The following is a 19,339-nucleotide window of genomic DNA, read 5'->3' as shown; positions in this document are numbered from 1 at the left end:
GCCGTAACTGCCACAATGGGCAATCACTAGGTTGTCAAGGCAGTCAGTCTCACTGGTATCGCATATTCTGGGACATACCTCAATAATTTATATGTTTTGATAGGTGACAACCATTATAAAACACTGAACTCCAGGTTGTCCAAATAAATATATATCTATGTCCTTTCTGGATCAATGGGCTCGTTAGGAGTTATCTAAAATCTAGAAATACTGCAAACCCAAAACATATTAAGGGCCCACATACTCCAAGTAAAAGATCTTGTATTCTTCATCTAAATGACATTCAAGGCAGTTAAAACATAAGTCTGTTGCTACCACATGAAATTCTTTTCTTCTTTCCCATAGTCCAATCTTTTTCGTTGTGCTTTACTCTTTTCCTACTTTCTCATTCTCCGCTACCTCTTCCCAATTCCCTAGACATGCCAATGGCAACCCCGGGTGTTTAAATATGCTGAGGGACATATGGTTAAAAAAATTTCTGCAATAGATGGATCCCTGCCAGAACAAAAGGTCACCATATTTACTTATAAATTATGTTGAGTCTGCCTATTAAAAGGCTTATCTGTACCCAGGGAAACTTCAACTACCTTTGCACTTACTCATTGCTGAAATCACTAGAAACCAAGTTCCTGAGATAGTACCACATTAAAGTTATGTGCACATTCTGTCCTTTCCACCTATATACCTACTAAGCTATTTATTCTCGAAATTTACATCACAAACTACATATACTCTCTTGAATTGGCTGTTCTTATATTTTAAACAGTCTTCTGAATAGAAAATAAGCAAGAAACAAAATTGCACATCTAACACCATACAGACCGGAATAAGCTCCAAGGTAACTAGGTAGGCCAAAATTCAGTTTATATTTAAATGTAATTTGAAGAAAACAATCCAGCATGATAAAGTGACTTAATTTTAATTTAAACATTTAAAGCAATTTCAGCGGAATAACTTTCTGGGATGTTGCTAGAGGTCTAAACTGCCATTGCTCCAAGTGTGAGCCAGGTACCTGGACTAGAAACTATCATGCCATAAAATACTTTTGAGGAATTTACATTTTATACATCTTTGCAGAAAAAATTTTACGAGTTATTTTATAAAGTTTGAGGGAAACTTCCAAAATATCAATTAAGTCACTTAACCTGCCCACACCATATCTAGTATGGATGACAAAGATCTGATGACTACCATCCAAGGGCAAAGGAACTACCAGGCTTCTTATACCTCATTCTTTGCTCTGAGATACCAAGTATATTTTATCATCTTTGCAAACTTTAAAAATCTATGAAAATTAGGCTTTGCCTCAAGCAAACAAATCAAAATAAAAATTCTAAAACTTTATAATATAGACAGGGGTACCAAGATTTAAAAAAGGCCAAAGCAGCTGAATTACCAGGTGGCAAACTGATAAGAGCGTAGTTGTCTTCTATTAGCATGCTAGCTAAAGGGAGAGTCTTGCTCCATACCAGTAGCCCAGGGTCGCTAAAAGAACACCGTCATCTTCTTCAAAGTTAACAATGATGACTAGGGTGAAAAAAAGGTTTTCAGAAAAGAATAGGAAATAAGAATGACATATGCCCCTCCTACTTCACAAGTGAAGAGACAGCAATATTATTTTTTGAGTTCTCTACATAATGGTCTTAATTACAGCTAGTGCTTAATATGGATAGATGCATTTCTAGACATCAACAAAAAAAAAGAAAGAAAGAAAGAAAAAGCTACATAGTCTAATGCAAAACTTACCTTCTCTAGAATTTTTGCATTTATGCTGTGAGGTAGACAGTGTAGGAATATTCCCTTCTTCAATTCTTTTCCTGGAATTGGAACTTTCCTCTGCACTTTGCTGAAAAAAAAGGGAAAGCTGTCTATCAGTGCAGTAGAAATGACTGAGACCAGGGGATGTAGCAGTTCCACTCTGGCTCACCAGTTAGTGTGCAACACAATGGGTTACGCACAAGAAAGAGAACTCTGGAGCTCACAACAGTCATCAAATAAAAGCAACATCTCTCTTCAACCCACTGTGAGCAGAGCTAGGAAAAATCCCAAACCTGGGGGAAAAAAAATCTCTGCACAAAAGGCCAAAATATACTGTTAAAAACAAGCTAACAATATAAAGCCTCTAGCCTACTACAAAATTAGGCATAACTCAGAAACATGTGACACCCTCACCGTATACCAAGATGATCATCAAGTTTCCCCAGGTTTGGGGAAGCTTTAAGAAATGGCCTGACACGAACTTAACGGCAACAAGCCTGTTAAAATCTAATAAAACAGTTTCCTCAAACACCTACGTATATACACCATCACACACACGGGCATACGCAAACCCCAAAGAAAATGCAACTGGAAGAACTGAAGATCAGAAGTGCTACATCCCAAAGAAAGATTCAGAGACTGGAACTCTGTTATGGGCAGAACAGAGAAGGTTCACTCTGTCCCTGGTCTGTGAACTCCCAAGAACCTTTCTTATTAAATTCTTACCACATTCAGAGAAAGGTCTTGGGAGTCCAAGATCCACAGGTACAGAGAAGGGGCCACTCTGTACAACAAAAGAAGTCACCAGGTGGTGATTTTACCTTCAGTTGGTCTTGACTTGGAATATCCATACTGTGATCCTGTGCGAGAGCGAGAGTCTGAGCGGCATCTGGATAGCAAGTAAAACAAAAGGAAAACCTTCCCTGGTAATAACCATTCTTTCCACACAAAAAGGACCTCAACAAACAACTCTGGAGACAGCTTTGGTCCCTAGAGATGTACTTCTGCACGTTAGCTGGCTACTGCTCTCATCCAAAAGGCAAGGATATAATCAAAACTGATAAAAATGGCAAAGACCAAGACAGTCTATATTCAAATTTGTTACCAAAATATAATCTAGGGGAAATGAAAAATGAGTAAAAAATGTTCTTCCACAGTAAACTTTCAAACTTTAATATAAAAAGTGATTCCCAGCAGGGAATAATGGAGAGTATTTTTATTATCTCCTCCTATAGGTGTTTATTCCCATATTTACCTAACTTGTAAACAACAAAAAAATGTTCAGCTTTTCAATTTAATTTTTATTTTCAAGTTAATACAGGGTTATGAGATCTGAAAATCTGGAATTTCCCCCCCTTATGTCATAAAACAATAGAATCTTCATGTAAACCTACATTCTAAATGTCAACGATGACTTCATGGTTTAAATGCCATCACCTGAATAGAGATTAGATTTTTTTAATCAACAAGTCTTCTTTTTCCCAGTTACTATAAACATTTCCTAAGAAGGAAGAGGAAGCAGATAAAGGTTTTCTCAATGGCCAAAAGAAAGAAGCAAAGAAAACAATAACCTAAGAGAAATTCTTAGTCTGAGAGAAATGGATTTCAAGAACATGGAAATTTTTCAAGCAGAACAGAAGATGAAAATCTAGCTACAGGAAAAGAACAAGCCGCAGAGAATTTAAGAAGCTGGATCATTCATTACATGAGGCTATATGTAACTAAGATGCCCCCAAGTCAGTCTACTGTAGATTGGGTTCATCAGTTACTAACAGGTCCAGAGATGAGACACAGAAAACATCATCCTCATCTAATAAAGACTGCCAGGGAAAGAATACAGATCCTACAACTGATCTGACAAAACTGTAATTTTAAAGAGCATTATTTCTGGAAGCATTTTTACAGATAAATGGATATACTGAGAAGTTCAAGAGACAGCACTGTCTGACCACAGTGGTCTTGAAAGACCGACTAACATACATTGCAGATGAAGCATTTCTTAATAAAGCAATTCGATTACTGTCATTTATAGTTCTAAAGCCTTACTGCCTTACTTAGGTTAAAACAATTAGAAGCAAAAAGAAATTATCTGGGAAAACTACAATGGACAAAGGAATTTTAAAATCAATACAAAGTTTGTCATATATATTTCGTTTTACTAGTATGCACGTGGAAATTTGGAGAAATGATTTATAAAGAATCACCTTCACTTTAAATAATGGCATTTTCTTCAACCATCAAAATAAAAGGTTTAACTCATCTGCAAAGGTATAAATAGGTATACGGAGAGCACTTTTCTCAATTGTCCTTTCAAATAAAACACTTGCAACCTAATCTACAAAGATCAACAGAGATGGCAACCACAAGCACAATGCAAGTGCAAGTCTGAGCAGACCAACAATCAAAATTACTTTAGGGCAATTTCCTGGGTTTCGATCATTGTACTATGGTTCTGTAAGATGTTACTATTTGGGGAATCTGGGTAAAGAGTATACAGAACTCTTTAATACCTGTGCAATTTTTTCATAAGTGAAATTATTCCAAAGTGACAATTAAAGAACAAACAAAATGCTTTAAAGATTTAATGTTCAGAGAAAAAAATGTGTTAAAAAAATTAACTGCAGCAAATTCTGTTACAAACAAGGGTTAAAGAGCTGGCAATGTGTGGCACAATGAAAAGAGCAAGGACTGGCCAGTCAGAAATATCTGCCCTGCCACTTACCAGTGGCATGCAATCTTGGACAAATCACTCATTCTATTAAAAAACCCTCAGTTTCTTCATCTCCAGACCTTCCTCACAGAGCCGTTGTGAGGATCAATTGAAATGTTTGTTATAGAAATGCTCATTTTAATATTTGACATGTAAAATTCTACAGAGGAAGTGCAAGAAAGAAAACGAGAGAAAGAAAAAGTGAGAATTACATCCACTTTAGACATTCAGAGAAGACACCAATCAGAAAACAAACTTTACTGAAAGAGTAGATCAGCAAATATAAAATCCTCTGTAGGGGCCAGCCCCGTGGCCGAGTGCTTAAGTTTGCGCGCTCCGCTTCAGCGGCCCAGGATTTCGCCAGTTCGAATCCTGGGTGCGGACATGGCACTGCTCATCAAGCCATGTTGAGGCAGCGTCCCACATGCCACAACTAGAAGGACCAACAACTAAAAATACACAACTATGTACTGGGGGGCTTTGGGGAGAAAAAGGGAAATATAAAACCTTAAAAAAAAAAAAAAAAAAAAAATCCTCTGTATATCCCAAGCTTTAGTGACTGTCCCAGGAAAGCCAAACTATTTCACAAGTGACTGAATTTCAATAAAGCACAGTATCATTTGCAAGGCCCTGCATCTCAAACAGAAATTTACAGCTGAGTTAAGTGGGCAAATGGCTCAATGAAACAAACAGACTTCAAAATTCCATGTTAAGTTCAAAATCACATTTCAATACGAAAGCAAAGTCCTTGCTGTCACTTTAAAGTGTAAATTTTTATTAGGAATGCATTTTTTCCAACCTATTTGTTTCAGTAAACTATTGAAAGATAGCTGAACTAAAGGGATTACAAACTTAGGTTTTCTTTAAAGGAGAATGTTACCTAAAATCTAATTTGAAGCTCACAAAAGGGCTTCATGTAGAACTGGAGAAAGAAAAAAGTTTCATTATTTGGAAATGAGTGAGAGAGAGGGTTACATTTCAGTTGTATCTGGTTTATTCACTTATGTCTAACACACCACACTTCAGACCCCAAATCACCCAGTTTCCTGCACATATCTAAAAAACTCAAAGGGCAGTATTTAAAAAGTATGGAATCAAGCAAAGGGTTAGACAAATTGGCATTCAAATAACAGAAAGCTAAAACCATTAGGCGAAAGGTTCTCCAGAGACCTTTAAAACAGATGGAGCAGAGTGACCCCACCTGAGCCCACAGAATCGGTCCCTGAAACAGGATGGGCAGACCTTACATGACTCTGATGTGATGCAAGAGGCACAAAGCACCACCTATGAACCCTTCCCGGCAAAAAATTTAAACTTGAATCTATTCAAGCACTATGAGTTTACCAAAAATAGAAGAGACAGAGAAACACATTAAACATCACAAGGATACAACCTACAATCTCTAGAATGTGGGAAATTCTACAGGACAAATGATCCGTTTCTTCAACAAATAAATGACATAAAAACAAAAGGAGGGTTAAGTTTTACAGATTAAACATACTTAAGAGACATATCAACCAAATGCAATGTGTGAACTTTGGATCCTGATTTGAACAAGTCAAATGTAAAAGATATTTCTGAGACAACTGGGGATAACTATATATAAACTGGCTATTGGACAGTATTATGGAGTTATTATTTATTATACTGTTATTAATTGTGTTGAGTGTAATAATGGCATTGTAGTTATGTTTGAAGGAAAAAAGTCCATTTTTGTTAGATTTTAAAAGTATGTCTAGATGAAGCAAATACGGCAAAATGTTAAGAATTACTAAGTCTAAGAGGTGGGCACTAATTATAGCAACTTCTCCAATATATTTTAAATTTTCACAATGAAAAGTTAAGCAACATAGTAATAACATTCTGTGTGACAGGTATCCCTCCCAATCATGCCAAGACAGAATTCCATTTCCATCTTGATCCTCCTTGTTTTCTCATCATTTTTCCCCTTGAACTCAAAGCTGTGATACAGACTGGAGAAATATGATGTTACATACCTGTAGAAGCAGTGGCTAAAGTGACAAGATTCTTTCTTAGCATATCATAGAGAGGGCTGTCAAAGATATAAAATAAAAAATTAATAACCCCACGATTCTCCATGAAAATGTTAAGTGTATTCCTGATATACTATCTCCCAACTTTCTCTGTAACATATGGAGAATTTTTTCCCCAGAATAGATTTTTTTAAAATTATTTAAACATGTTAATACCCAAGCCCTTGTGTTACTGTGCCCCGTTAAAAAACTAATTAATTTACATTGCAGTTCATTAGTTAACAGTAACCTAAGTGGGGAGGTCTTACCAAAGTAAGACAAAATGAGCTCAGAAGAAACAGTCATCACAAAGCCATAGAGAGAAAGAGAACACTGGCTTCTCAATTACTAATTGGTCTTTGATTGTGTAATAACCATATACCCCATGTAGCTGGAGAAAGTCACACAATAGGTCAGAGCAGCTCTACTGAGATTCTTTTTTTTTTCCTTCTTCTCCCCAAAGCCCCCCAGTACATAGTTGTATACTCCAGCTGTGAGTGCTTCTGGTTGTGCTATGTGGGGTGCCGCCTTAGCGTGGCCTTACGGGAGGTGCCATGTCCGTGCCCAGGATCTGAACCAGGGAAACCCTGGGCCACCAAAGCAGAGCACGCAAACTTTACCATTCGGCCACGGGGCCAGCCCCTCTGCCGTGATTCTTATGAAGCTCTTCATGCACCTCAAAGTGCCCAGAAACTCTACATTCCTCTCATCAGCTCACTCTTCCTCTCTCTACAACAACTGTTTCACAAACCTAGCCACAGCAGGCTCCCTGCCAGCAGGCCCTTACAAGAGAGGTTCAATCTGCCAGAAGCTCTCCTTCAATCAGCCCCCTCTAACTGACTCTTTAATTATCCTTCAGCTCTCAGCTCAAATATCACATCCTGAAGGAACCTTTCCTTGACCCTGAACACCCTAAATCCCACCCCAAAACGCAGCTTCTTGTACCTCTTTTCTGTAACACTTACCATGTATAATTTTACCAGGTACTGGTGTGCTAATCTGACTAAGATGGGGAAGAGCACCTACTGCTCTTCAAGCTCCATACAGAGACTGTACTGCTCACTTCTACGTTCCCAGTGCCTCACGGGCCACCTGCCATACGTAGGCCCTTAAATATTTGTTGACTAATGGAATAAATAACCATGAATAATGTATGGAGATCAAGTGGTTAGGTACAGCACCCAAAATCTAAAGAAACCCTCACTCTTTTTACCTTGGATCTTTTACGGAGAAGCTCTGACGTCCTAGTAGTTCTCCCAAAAGATCTCCACCACAGTATACCATATGCTGCTCCTGCTGGTCATAAAGCTGCTTCACCATTATGTACTGGCCTAGATAGTGCATGACCTGCATGGAGATAAAACACCGTGAGGAGATCTGTCCGGCTGCTGTCAAAAACCAGGAAACTAATTATGAGATAAGTTAGTTTGCTGGAGTAAGAGATAATATTCATGAACACAACTGTCCGTGCTTGTGTAAGGGGTTCTACAACACAACAGTTGCCCCCAACTACTACGTTCGTCCACTTATTATCACTCTGGACATTAACAGACTCTTACTTTTTAGAACAGAAGTATACTGGTCTGACAATGAGAAAAGGTGAACTTACCTACTATCCCCTTAAAAGTTCTCTCACCAGTCCAAATAAAGGTGTCTGTTCTATTACTAGAGGTAATAAACTTTAAATTTGCCTGGGTCATAAAGATATTTTCCAAGTCCAGAGCACATAACTACTATAGGCTTTTGATGTGTGTTCACTTAATGCTTTTTGACAAATGAAGTACAATGTTTAATAAGCCATCAGCATTATAAGTGCATAAAACATAGAATCTAAACGTTTATCAAACGAAAATTTAGTCTACCTGGCTTCTTTTACAGAGTCCAAAAAATGGAAGGGAACACGGAGAAGTTCATGATTCACAACTTAAAAATTACCTAATTTTTTCCTAATGTTTTCTCCAGGTAGCAGATTTTTAAAAAATTACTTAAGTTTGCTTAATGACAGTAAGAATTTTGTTGTCAAAAATCATAAGCAGTTTAAAGCAACTATCTTTATCTTTAGGCTCCAACTTCTCAGGAATTATTAGATATCTGCACAGAAGATTTTTTCCACACTGTTCCCATTATACTGGAGTAATGATGTTCCTAGGCTCCCACCCTTCTCAGGCAACATATCCCAGGATTAACAGAGCTCTCATATCTACTCAAATATCTAGGGGAAAATAAGATGAGGAAGAGCATCTACTGGAAGAAAAAAAAGGAAGTTTTATATTTATGTCTGTCCAACTTTCTGAAAAAAATAAATCCACTCTAAGTATACAAAATAAGATCTTCTAAAATACTACTCTTGGGAACGGCCCTGTGGCTGAGTGATTAAGTTCACGTGCTCTGCTTCGGCAGCCCAGGGTTTCGCCTGTTCAAATCCTGGGAGTGGACATGGCACCGCTCATCAGGTCACGCTGAGGTGGCATCCCACATGCCACAACTAGAAGGACCCACAACTAAAAATACACAACTATGTACTGGGGAGCTTTGAGGAGAAAAAGGAAAAAAAAAATCTTAAAATACTACTCTTAATTTGTATATAATACTTCTATTCTCATACTGTCGCAATACACATACTGAGAACCAATATTTAAAAACACAAAATCAGAAAATTCCTCTTAATGTACTGGGTAGGGTCAAGATTCATAATAGAGAGTTTATCATGTAAACTCTGTCCAACTTTCTTCCCAGTAAAACATTCTCCCTGAACAATATGTACTTAATATCTTTTTTTTTTTAAAGATTGGCACCTGAGCTAATACCTGTTGCCAATCTTTTTTTTTTCCTTCTTCTTCTTCTCCCCAAAGCCTAAAGTACATAGTTATATCTTCTAGCTGTAAGTCCTTCTGGCTCTGCAATGTGGGATGCCGCCTCAGCATGGCTTGATGAGCAGTGCCATGTCCATGCCCAGGATCCAAACCGGCAAAACCCTGGGCCGCCAAAGTGGAGTGTGCAAACTTAACCGCTCGGCCACGGGGCCAGCCCCCTTAATTTCTTCTTGACCCAGGCAAACTCTGCCATGCTATTGAAGGAGAAAGCACAATTCATCATAACAACTTTACAGATGTAAAAATTCACACTTTAATAACAGTTTGGAAAAAAAGTCTTACTCATCAGAATTTTAGAGAGAAAGTCCAAAATGATGCACTTGATTTAAAATGATAAAGGAAATATGGGTATTCTAGAAAATCCAAACTGCCTCCAGACTTGTTTCCTTGTGAGGGATAACGGCTCAGGAGTGCAGCACTGCTGATAGGTGTTAAGCTTCTAAGAAAAGTCAAAAAAAGCTTGATATTTTGTTTCCTCTTCCTTTAGGAAGGGTTAGATCCTTACCCTACTAAATGCAAGCAGTTTGAAGAGATTAACATTTTAATATTGAGTCTTTTCTACTTAAAGAAATCAATTTGCTTTTGTTAAAAAAAAAAAACTTTAGAAGCTAAATAAGTTATTTAAATGCATTAAGTGTTTAAAACAACTCACAGGGCTCAGAAGAGTATCTGACACATTTATAATGAAAAACTACTGCATTTAATTCCTGCCTGGCAGCATATCCTGTAAATCACAGAGAATGTCATTTTTTTAATCTTGTACATGTTTTGCATTTTAACTGCGATCAATGAATTCATGGTTAATCTTATGTTAGGCTGACAACACACTTCAAAAGGAAAGGAAATATGAAGTTCAACCCAGCTCTTTAAAACAGAGCAAAAGGTGCCTCTCCAGTACCTTAGGAGTAGAACTTCCTTTCTTAGGCTTGACTTCAGAACTACACATTCACCAGCTTCTACTTCACAGCTGTTCTTAAAACTGAGAATTTTCTTTGTTGGCTTACCTCTTTAACAGTGAACATTTCACCTTGTGCACCTGCTGCCTGCAAAATCTTCAGAAGTGGCAGTTTTGGTCGTACCTGATACAAACATAAAGTAAACCTGCTATTTACATTTCAATTAGCTTCTGAAACCCTAGGGAACAAGAGAACCTCTTTAAACGTTTTTTTTTTTTAACAAACCCTGGCAGAAACTTATCATCTAATAACAATCTTCCAATGCATAAAATAACTACAGATGATCAGACTACTACTTGTTAACCGTCCTGAAAAATCGCATTTTCATTGACACCTACTAGGATGGCTATAATAAAAGGAAAAAAGAAAATCAGTGTTGGTGAGGATATGGAGAAACCGGAACCCTTGGGCACTGCTGATAGGAATACAAAACGGTGCAGCTGCTGTGGAAAACAGTTTGGCAGTTCCTCAAAAAGTTAAACATAGAATTACCATGTGACCCAGTAGTTCCACTCCTAGGTATAAGTCCAAAAGAACTGAAAGTAGAGACTCAAACAAATATTTGTACACCCGTGTTCATACCAGCATTCTTCACTATAGCCAAAGATGGAAACAACCTAAATACCACTGACAGATAAAAGGACAAACAATGTGGCCGGCCCAGTGGTGCAGTGGTTAAGTGCGCACATTGCGCTTTGGCAGCCCTGGGATTGCCGGTTCGGATCCCAGGTGCGGACATGGCACCGCTTGGCAAGCCATGCTGTGGTAGGCGTCCCACATATAAAGTAGAGGAAGATGGGCATGGATGTTAGTTCAGGGCCAGTCTTCCTCAGTAGAAAAGAGAAGGACTGGCGGCAGTTAGCTCAGGGCTAATCTTCCTCAAAGAAAAAGAAAAAAGGATAAACATGATGTGATATCCACATACAAGGGATAGTGACTTTGTTTGCCATCTCTGGACTCTGATTGTGGAGTCTGTCTTTAGCGACACTATTTTATCTTTAAAACGTTATAAGGCCAGGGGCTGGCCCCGTGGCCGAGTGGTTAAGTTTGCGCGCTCCGCTGCAGGCGGCCCAGTGTTTCGTCGGTTCGAATCCTGGGCACGGACATGGCACTGCTCGTCAGACCACGCTGAGGCAGCGTCCCACATGCCACAACTAGAGGAACCCACAACGAAGAATACACAACTATGTACCGGGGGGCTTTGGGGAGAAAAAGGAAAAAATAAAATCTTTAAAAAAAAAAAAAAAAAACGTTATAAGGCCAGATTTGTCTCTCTCTTCCTCTCACAGCCGCCTCGGTTTTGTCTTCTTTAGGCCTTCCTCATTCTAAAGTCTCACAAATATTTCCTAAATTTTCTTCAAATATTTTTTATCATTCCACTTTTTACATTTCAGTCTTCATCTATCTGGAACTTGTTGTTGTACAACATCTGAAGTCTTCGTTTGTTTCCATTCAGAGATGGTCAATTATGTCAAAACCATTTATTACAGAAGCCACATTTTCCCCTATCAAATCCAAATTCCACCTTATCATGTATTAAGATACATAATACTATAATTGTGCGATGTTTATGAAAACACAAAACTATGTATTTTTAAATGTTAGAGGAAAAGGTATGAAACAAGACACAACTAAATTGGTAATAGTATTATCTTAGGGGGAAGGGACTTTGGGGGAAGAAGGGAGGAGAAGATCAAAGGAGTCTTCATAAAGTTTGAATTTTTTAGAAGAATACATTTTCTACATTTACAATTTAAAATTTTTAAAGAAAACAAACTAGTTACAATGAAGTGAGAGACAGAAAACAAGCACATAACATGGCCCCAAATTCTCCACTAGCCATCCATACCCTAAAACATGCTTATTTTCAAAATATACCACTTTGAGCAATCTGTAACCTCCATATACTTATTTAATCAACAACCAATTCAATTTATGAGTATTGGTACGTTTACTAGTCTCCCTAATATGACATTTTTAAAAATAATCCCTTCTGCTGTCATAAAATCCTATGGTCAGTGAAGTCTGCTACGGTCAGTGAAGTCAGTGAAGCCTCAATTCAATTTTTTAAAAACTTAAAGAATAGGAATGCCTAAAAATGAGTTACCTGATTGATTTGTTCTGGAGAGATCCTGCAAGCACTGTCAGATGTTGAACACTGGGCAGAGGTGGAAAATGATGTCATTTTGGCAGTGAAGAAGCTGCAGTCTGTTGATAAATCTAAAAGGAAAAAAAACTATAAAATCTCTTCTAAAGCAGAAAATTCTCTTTAGGATTTACAAAAAGCAACCAGCAGAAATAAAAAGGACACGTATATCAGAGCACCCTAGACAAATGCAATGTACTCATGCTGAGGTTCTTGATCCCCTTCTGATCACTTTCTAGTTCAGATTCTGCAAAAAAACTGAAGAGAATTTAGAGGAAGAACCACCTATTCTCCCCTCAGGTAAAGCCTGACAGAGACAGGTTCAGGCATGCTCCACCCTCCATACTGATGAAAACGAGCAGCGTGTTTCAGCTCAAAGTCAAATTTACAATCATTCTCTCTCCAGTGGATAACAGAGAGTTCTTCAGTATCTCCTCCTCTCTGGGACAGTGCTCAGGAGCACCCGGCCCCAACAAATGCAGGGCTGAGGGAATTACCAAGATTAAGTAATAGATTTAAGATTCCAAGAGCACGTCAAGGAAAACCTCTGCAACATGTTGGAACATGTCTTGGCAAGAGACCACAGGAAAGTGAGAGTCCAAATATTCAGTATCAGTTAAAGCAGCTTTTTAAATGTGCCAAACCCAAAAAGTTGCATATAAAAGTTCTATTTATATGCAACTAAATACCCACAAAATAGGTGAAATCAAGGTGGACACACATCATCAAGAAAAGATAGAGCATGAAGTGAAATAGAGAGTAAAGTTCAATTAAAATTTTTCACCTTCTACCTTTTATCCTTTAAAAAAACAAAAGCTATAGAGAAGAAAAATAAAATTTTAAATGAACTTGCTTAAGTTTACCTTCATGCTTTTTTCTAGTAAAAAGGTGAGGAACAATCAGTGAAATTTATGAATAACAAGCCACATCAGGGGAAGGATAAAAGGGGCCTAGAAAAAACAGCAGTCTGGCTAAAGCGAAGAAGATTCCTCACTCTTCTGAGATTTATTATCTATAACCAAGTATACATTCTTCCCTCCACCATCGGCTTCCCTTGCTACCAAATGGGAAGTTAAACAGGATACAAGCATAACTCAGACTTTTAAAGCAGCTAGCTTTTAATTGGCGTTTCAAATCTCACAAAAAAACTAATCTTGATCTTCCCCAACCTGCCTGTCTGTAGTCTTCCCCACCTCAGTAAACAGCAAATCCATCCTTCCAGTTGCTGAAGTCAATGACCTTGAAGCCATCCTCAATTGCTTTTCCTCTCACACTTCACACCCACTCCATAACTAAATTCTGAAGCTACATCTTCAAAATACATCCCAAATCTAACCACCTCTCACTATTTACATTGTTCCCACACTAATCCAGGTCACCTGTCTCGTCACTGCATTAGCCTCCGAAAGGTTTCCTTGCTTCCACCCCTGCCCTTCTACCTCCTAACCTTCTCCTTTTGTCTTTGCTCAAATATCAGTTTATCAATGAGGGCTTCCAAGACTACCCATTTTTTTTTATTAAGATTATGATAGTTTACAACCTTGTGAAATTTCAGTTGTACATTCTTGTTAGCCATGTTGTGGGTACACCACTTCACCCTTTGCGCCCTCCCCCCACCCCCCCCTTTCCCCTGGTAACCACCGATCAGTTCTCCTTGTCTACATGTTAACTTCCACCTATGAGTGGAGTCATATAGAGTTCGTCTATCTCTAGCTGGCTTATTTCGCTTAACATAACATCCTCAAGGTCCATCCATGTTGTTGCGAATGGGACGATTTTGTCCCTTTTTATGGCTGAGTAGTATTCCATTGTGTATATATACCACATCTTCTTTATCCAATCATCAGTTGATGGGCACTTAGGTTGCTTCCACGTCTTGGCTATTGTGAATAATGCTGCAATGAACATAGGGGTGCATGAGACTTTTGGAATTGCTGATTTCAGGTTCTTAGGATAGATACCCAGTAGTGGGATGGCTGGGTCATAAGGTATTTCTATTTTTAACTTTTTGAGAAATCTCCATACTGTTTTCCGTAGTGGCTGCACCAGTTTGCATTCCCATCAACAGTGTATGAGGGTTCCTTTTTCTCCACAACCTCTCCAACATTTGTCACTCTTGGTTTTGGATATTTTTGCCATTCTAACAGGTGTAAGGTGATATCTTAGTGTAGTTTTGATTTGCATTTCCCTGATGATTAGTGATGATGAGCATCTTTTCATGTGCCTATTGGCCGTCCGTATATCTTCTTGGAAGAAACGTCTGTTCATGTCCCCTGCCCATTTTTTGATCGGGTTGTTTGATTTTTTGTTGTTGAGCTGTGTGAGTTCTTTATATATTATGGAGATTAACCCTTTGTTGGATAAGTAGCTTGTAAATATTTTTTCCCAATTAGTGGGCTGTTTTTTTGTTTCAATCCTGTTTCCCTTGCCTTGAAGAAGCTCTTTAGTCTGATGAAGTCCCATTTGTTTATTCTTTCTATTGTTTCCCTCATCTGAGGAGTTATGGTGTCCAAAAAGATTCTTTCGAAACTTATGTCAAAGAGTGTACTGCCTATATTCTCTTCTAGAAGACTTATTGTTTCAGGCCTAATCTTTAGGTCTTTGATCCAAGACCACCCATTTTCAAAACTGCAACTCCCAAGCCCCAGTATTCCCTGATCATGTAAGACATAAACTGCAAGTGGGCAGGGATTTGTATTTGTTTGTTCATTAATATATCCCCAGAGCCTAAAGTGATGAAGCATATGGCTAGAGCAACAGGACAGGTACAAGTATTAATAACAGAGTGGGTGGTTTCCAAAAATGGTCCCCAACGAACCACAGCTCCCAACTGGCTCTGTGACATAGAATCAACAGAATGCAGTGGAAGTGACAATGTGCCAATTTCAGGCCAGGAAGCTTCATTTTTGGTGCTATTGGAGGCCCCTGAAATCTGGCCACTCTACTGGAGACCACACAGAAAGGCCACATGGAGAGACAGCTGTCCAGTGGAGCCCAGCCTTCTAGCCATACCCTCCAAAGCACCACATCTTGGGACATTCCAGCCCCAGCTGACATCTGACTACAAATACACAACAGACTACAAGTGAGACCACCAGAAGAACCATCCAACTCAGCCCATAGGATCATAAAAAATAAATTAAATGGCTGTTATTTTAACTAAATTGTTGGGTGGTTTATTACATAGCATTAGATAATCAAAGCAGATGGCAAAAACTTATATACTCTGTACCAGGTACATATATTAATCCATTTAATACTTAATCCCATGATGTAGGTACTATTTTTATTCTTATTTTGCAAACAAAGCAAGAGAAACATAGGGACGTTATTTGCCCAAGATCAGACAATTAATAAATTGCTGGAATCAAGATTTCAAACTCAAAAGATCTCTGAAGTCCCCACTTAGCAATATTTTTTTCCCATTACACCTCAAGTGCACAGAACTAGATTAATCATAATCCTTTCCTTCAAGACATACTTTGTTCATTCATACATGGCCCACTTTTGATTCTTTTTCATAAAGCAATAAGCACCCACAAACTACAACTCTGACCACAATCTACTCTTAATTACAATATCCCCTATCCATTTGCCTGCCTTCCCCCAACAATCACGCTGAATCCTATGTTTTGATTTTCTACCCTTCCTTTTTACGTATTTTACTGCATCAAAATGGAATCCTAAAAAGTATGTATTTTCAGTTTAGCTGCTTTTAACTTTTTTAAAAAAGCAGTTATGTCATACCTAATTTTAGGGATCTTTGTTTCACTAAAACTCATTCCTACTGCTGTGTTACTTTAGTTCTTTTTTTAAAAAGTTGTATTGTGGTAAACTAGATATACAATTTACCTTTTTTCTTTTTTCCTTTTTCTCCCCAAAGCCTCCCAGTACATAGCTGCCTATTTTTTTAGTTGTGGGTCCTTCTAGTTGTGGCATGTGGGACGCCGCCTCAGCGTGGCCTGATGAGCGGTGCCATGTCTGCGCCCAAGATCTGAAACGGCGAAACCCGGGGCCGCCTAAGTGGAGTGCTCGAACTTAACCACCCGGCCACAGGGCCGGCCGCCAATTTACCATTTTTAAGTGTACAATTCAGGGTATTAAGCACATTCACAATGTTGTACACCATCACCACTATCCATCTCCAGAACTTTTTCATCATCCCAAATTGAAACTCTGTACCCATTAAACACTAACTCACCATGACTCCTTCTCCCCAGGCTCTAGTAACCACTATTCTACTCTCTTGTCTCTATGAATATGCCTGTTCTAGGTACCTTGCATAAGTGAAATCATACAGTATTTGTCGTTTTGTGTCTGGCTTATTTCACTCAGCATATGTCCACTTAGCAATGTTTTCAAGGTTCATCCATGTCATAGCATACTATTTTTTCATTTATTTTGACTGCTATATAACATTCCAGTGTGTGATGGTTATTTGTTTCTAGGTATTCACTATTGTGAATAGTGCTGCTATTAACATTCTTGTACATGTGGAGGAAAGTGTCTCTTGGGCATATCAACAAGAGAAATTGCTGGGTCATAGCCTATATGAATGTTCAACTTCAGGATCTGATATGGAACTGTTTTCAAAGGGTTTGCACCAATTTAAAACCCTATCAGCAATGTCTAAGACATCCTGTGAATCCATCTCCTCTCCAACATTTGACGTCATAAGACTTTTTAATTTTTGCCAATCAAATAGGTATGGGCTTGACTTATATTTTCCTGATCACTAATGATGCTGAATATCTCTTTATATGCTTATTGGCCATATGTTTCCTCTTCTGTGAAATATCTGTTTGTGTCCTTTGCACATTTTTCTAATTGATTATTATACTTAATGATTTATAATAGTTCTTTATATATTTTTAATATCAACCCTTTGCCAATTGGGTGTCTTGCAAATATTTTCTCCCAATTTGTAATGTCTTTTCCATTTTTTAGAAGGCACTTTTATGAGCAAAAACTTAATTTTAACAAAATCATTTATACTTATCTTCTCTTTTTTTAATGAATGACCACTGTCTGGCTTACTCCCCAAGGTCTCATATCCACCTATACTTTCTACTAAGATTTGTCTGTGTTGTGGCGAGTGGAGGAGGTGCATCTACTAAAATTTTTAAATTTTTGCTTATGACATCTACATCCTTAATCCATCTACTTTCTTCTTCTCAGAGAGCAATTTTATTATTTCTCCACACAGATGGCCATTTTTTCCAGATCAATTTATTGAACATGCCTTTCTTGACTGACTGACATACACCTCTGTCATGTATCAAATTTTCCTTACATGTAGGGGTGTTTACAAGTTCTCTATTCTATTCCACTGGTCAATCTTTCTATGTTTATACAATTCGACACTGTCTCAACTTCTCTATCTTATAATGAGTCTTGCTATCCAGTAGGGCAAGTCTTCCCCTCCATGTTCCTTTTAAGAAGTGACTAGCTATTCTTGGCCCCTTAACTGTTCCATATAAATTTTAATATCATCTTATCAAGTTCCACGAAAATCCCTGTTGGGATTTTGAATAAAATTACATTTAATATATAGGTTAAACTGTTTTCCAATCATTAACATGATACATTCCTCTATTTATGAAGGACTTTTTTACTATCTCCTAGAAAAGTTTTTAAATTTTCCCTTTAGAGGTCTAGCATATTTGTGTTAAACCAATTTCTAAAGTTGGTATTCCAATGCTATTGTGATGCCTTTTTTTTTTTGAGGAAGATCAGCCCTGAGCTAACATCTGCTGCCAATCCTCCTCTTTTTGCTGAGGAAGACTGGCCCTGAGCTAACATCCATGCCCATCTTCCTCTACTTTATATGTGGGATGCCTGCCACAGCATGGCATGCCAAGCAGTGCCATGTTCACACCCGGGATCTGAACCGGCGAACCCCAGGCCACTAAATCGGAACGTGCGAACTTAACCGCTGCACCACCAGGCCAGCCCCTTGTGATGCCTTCTTTTTCATTCGTTTTTTAGTGGCTTTTGCATATGTACAGAAATACAAATGACATTCATTAATCGTATATTCAGTCACCTTGCTAAACTGACATAACCACTTCTAATAATTTGTCTGTGGATGCTTCTGTTTTTCTACATAAATGATATCATCAGCATATAAAATTTTATTCCCTCCTTTCCAATTCTTGTGCCTCTAATTTCTTCTACTTGTCTTACTTTACTGCTTAGGACTGTTACAATGTTGAATACATGTAATGATATTGGGCATCTTTGTCTGATTTTAAAGAGTGTGCTTGTAATGTTTCCCTTTACATAATGTTTGTTCTTTTTTTTAAATAACTGCCCTTTCTCAGCTCAGAAGGGTTCCTTTTCTTCCTCATTAACTAAGAATATATCATGGAAGAATGATTTATAAAATGCTTTTTCTGTATCTACTGAGAGAGGATCATGATTTTTTTTCTTTTAATCTATTAATGAGGTGAACTTTTAATTTCATTTATGGATTTTCTACTATTAAATCCTTGCACATCTGAGATAAACCCAACTTGGTTTGGTAGTATTATCTGTTTTAGTACACTGTTGGTTTTGATTTGCTAACATTTTGTTTAGGTTCTAAACTCTATATTAGTGAGTGAAATGGGTCTGTAATTTTCCACTGTCAAATTTTTGTCTCACTTGGATGGCAGGGTGAGCAGGCCTAACAGAATAAACAAACAGGCCTGTTTTCCTATCATCTGGAAAAAAATTCTACAAAATTGAGATGCCCTGGTCCTTGAAAGATTGGTAGAACTCACCTGTAAAACTTTTCTTTGTAGGAAGATTTTTAATCACTGCTTTAATTTAATAAACATTAGATGATTCAAGCTTTTAGTTCTTCTTCCATTTTGTCTACA

The 19,339-nt window shown here is 37.9% G+C and overlaps 1 protein-coding gene across 21 annotated transcripts in view; it reads right to left on the bottom strand.

The window, feature by feature from the left end:
* The window catches only part of MDM4 (MDM4 regulator of p53), a 51,338-nt gene that overhangs the window by 22,501 nt on the left and 9,498 nt on the right, over positions 1–19,339 (bottom strand). For 6 of the 21 annotated variants that reach the window (XM_001489035.5, XM_070266490.1, XM_070266494.1 and 3 more), the window contains exons 2-7: positions 12,438–12,550; positions 10,379–10,453; positions 7,715–7,848; positions 6,466–6,521; positions 2,580–2,647; positions 1,747–1,846 (exon numbers count right to left, since the gene is read on the bottom strand). In XM_001489035.5, the coding sequence (XP_001489085.3) occupies positions 1,747–1,846; positions 2,580–2,647; positions 6,466–6,521; positions 7,715–7,848; positions 10,379–10,453; positions 12,438–12,550 (546 nt within the window). Of the gene's footprint in view, positions 1–1,746; positions 1,865–2,579; positions 2,752–6,465; positions 6,522–7,714; positions 7,849–10,378; positions 10,454–12,437; positions 12,551–12,761; positions 12,781–19,339 lie in introns of those variants that run through there. The other 15 variants (XM_023640360.2, XM_070266489.1, XM_023640362.2 and 12 more) reach the window with 5 other exon arrangements.

The sequence above is a fragment of the Equus caballus genome, chromosome 5, assembly GCF_041296265.1.
Source record: "Equus caballus isolate H_3958 breed thoroughbred chromosome 5, TB-T2T, whole genome shotgun sequence".
In the NCBI taxonomy this organism is placed as follows: Eukaryota; Metazoa; Chordata; class Mammalia; order Perissodactyla; family Equidae; genus Equus; species Equus caballus.
Note: the sequence above shows the minus strand (reverse complement) of the source record. Positions and strands in the feature narration are given on the sequence as shown.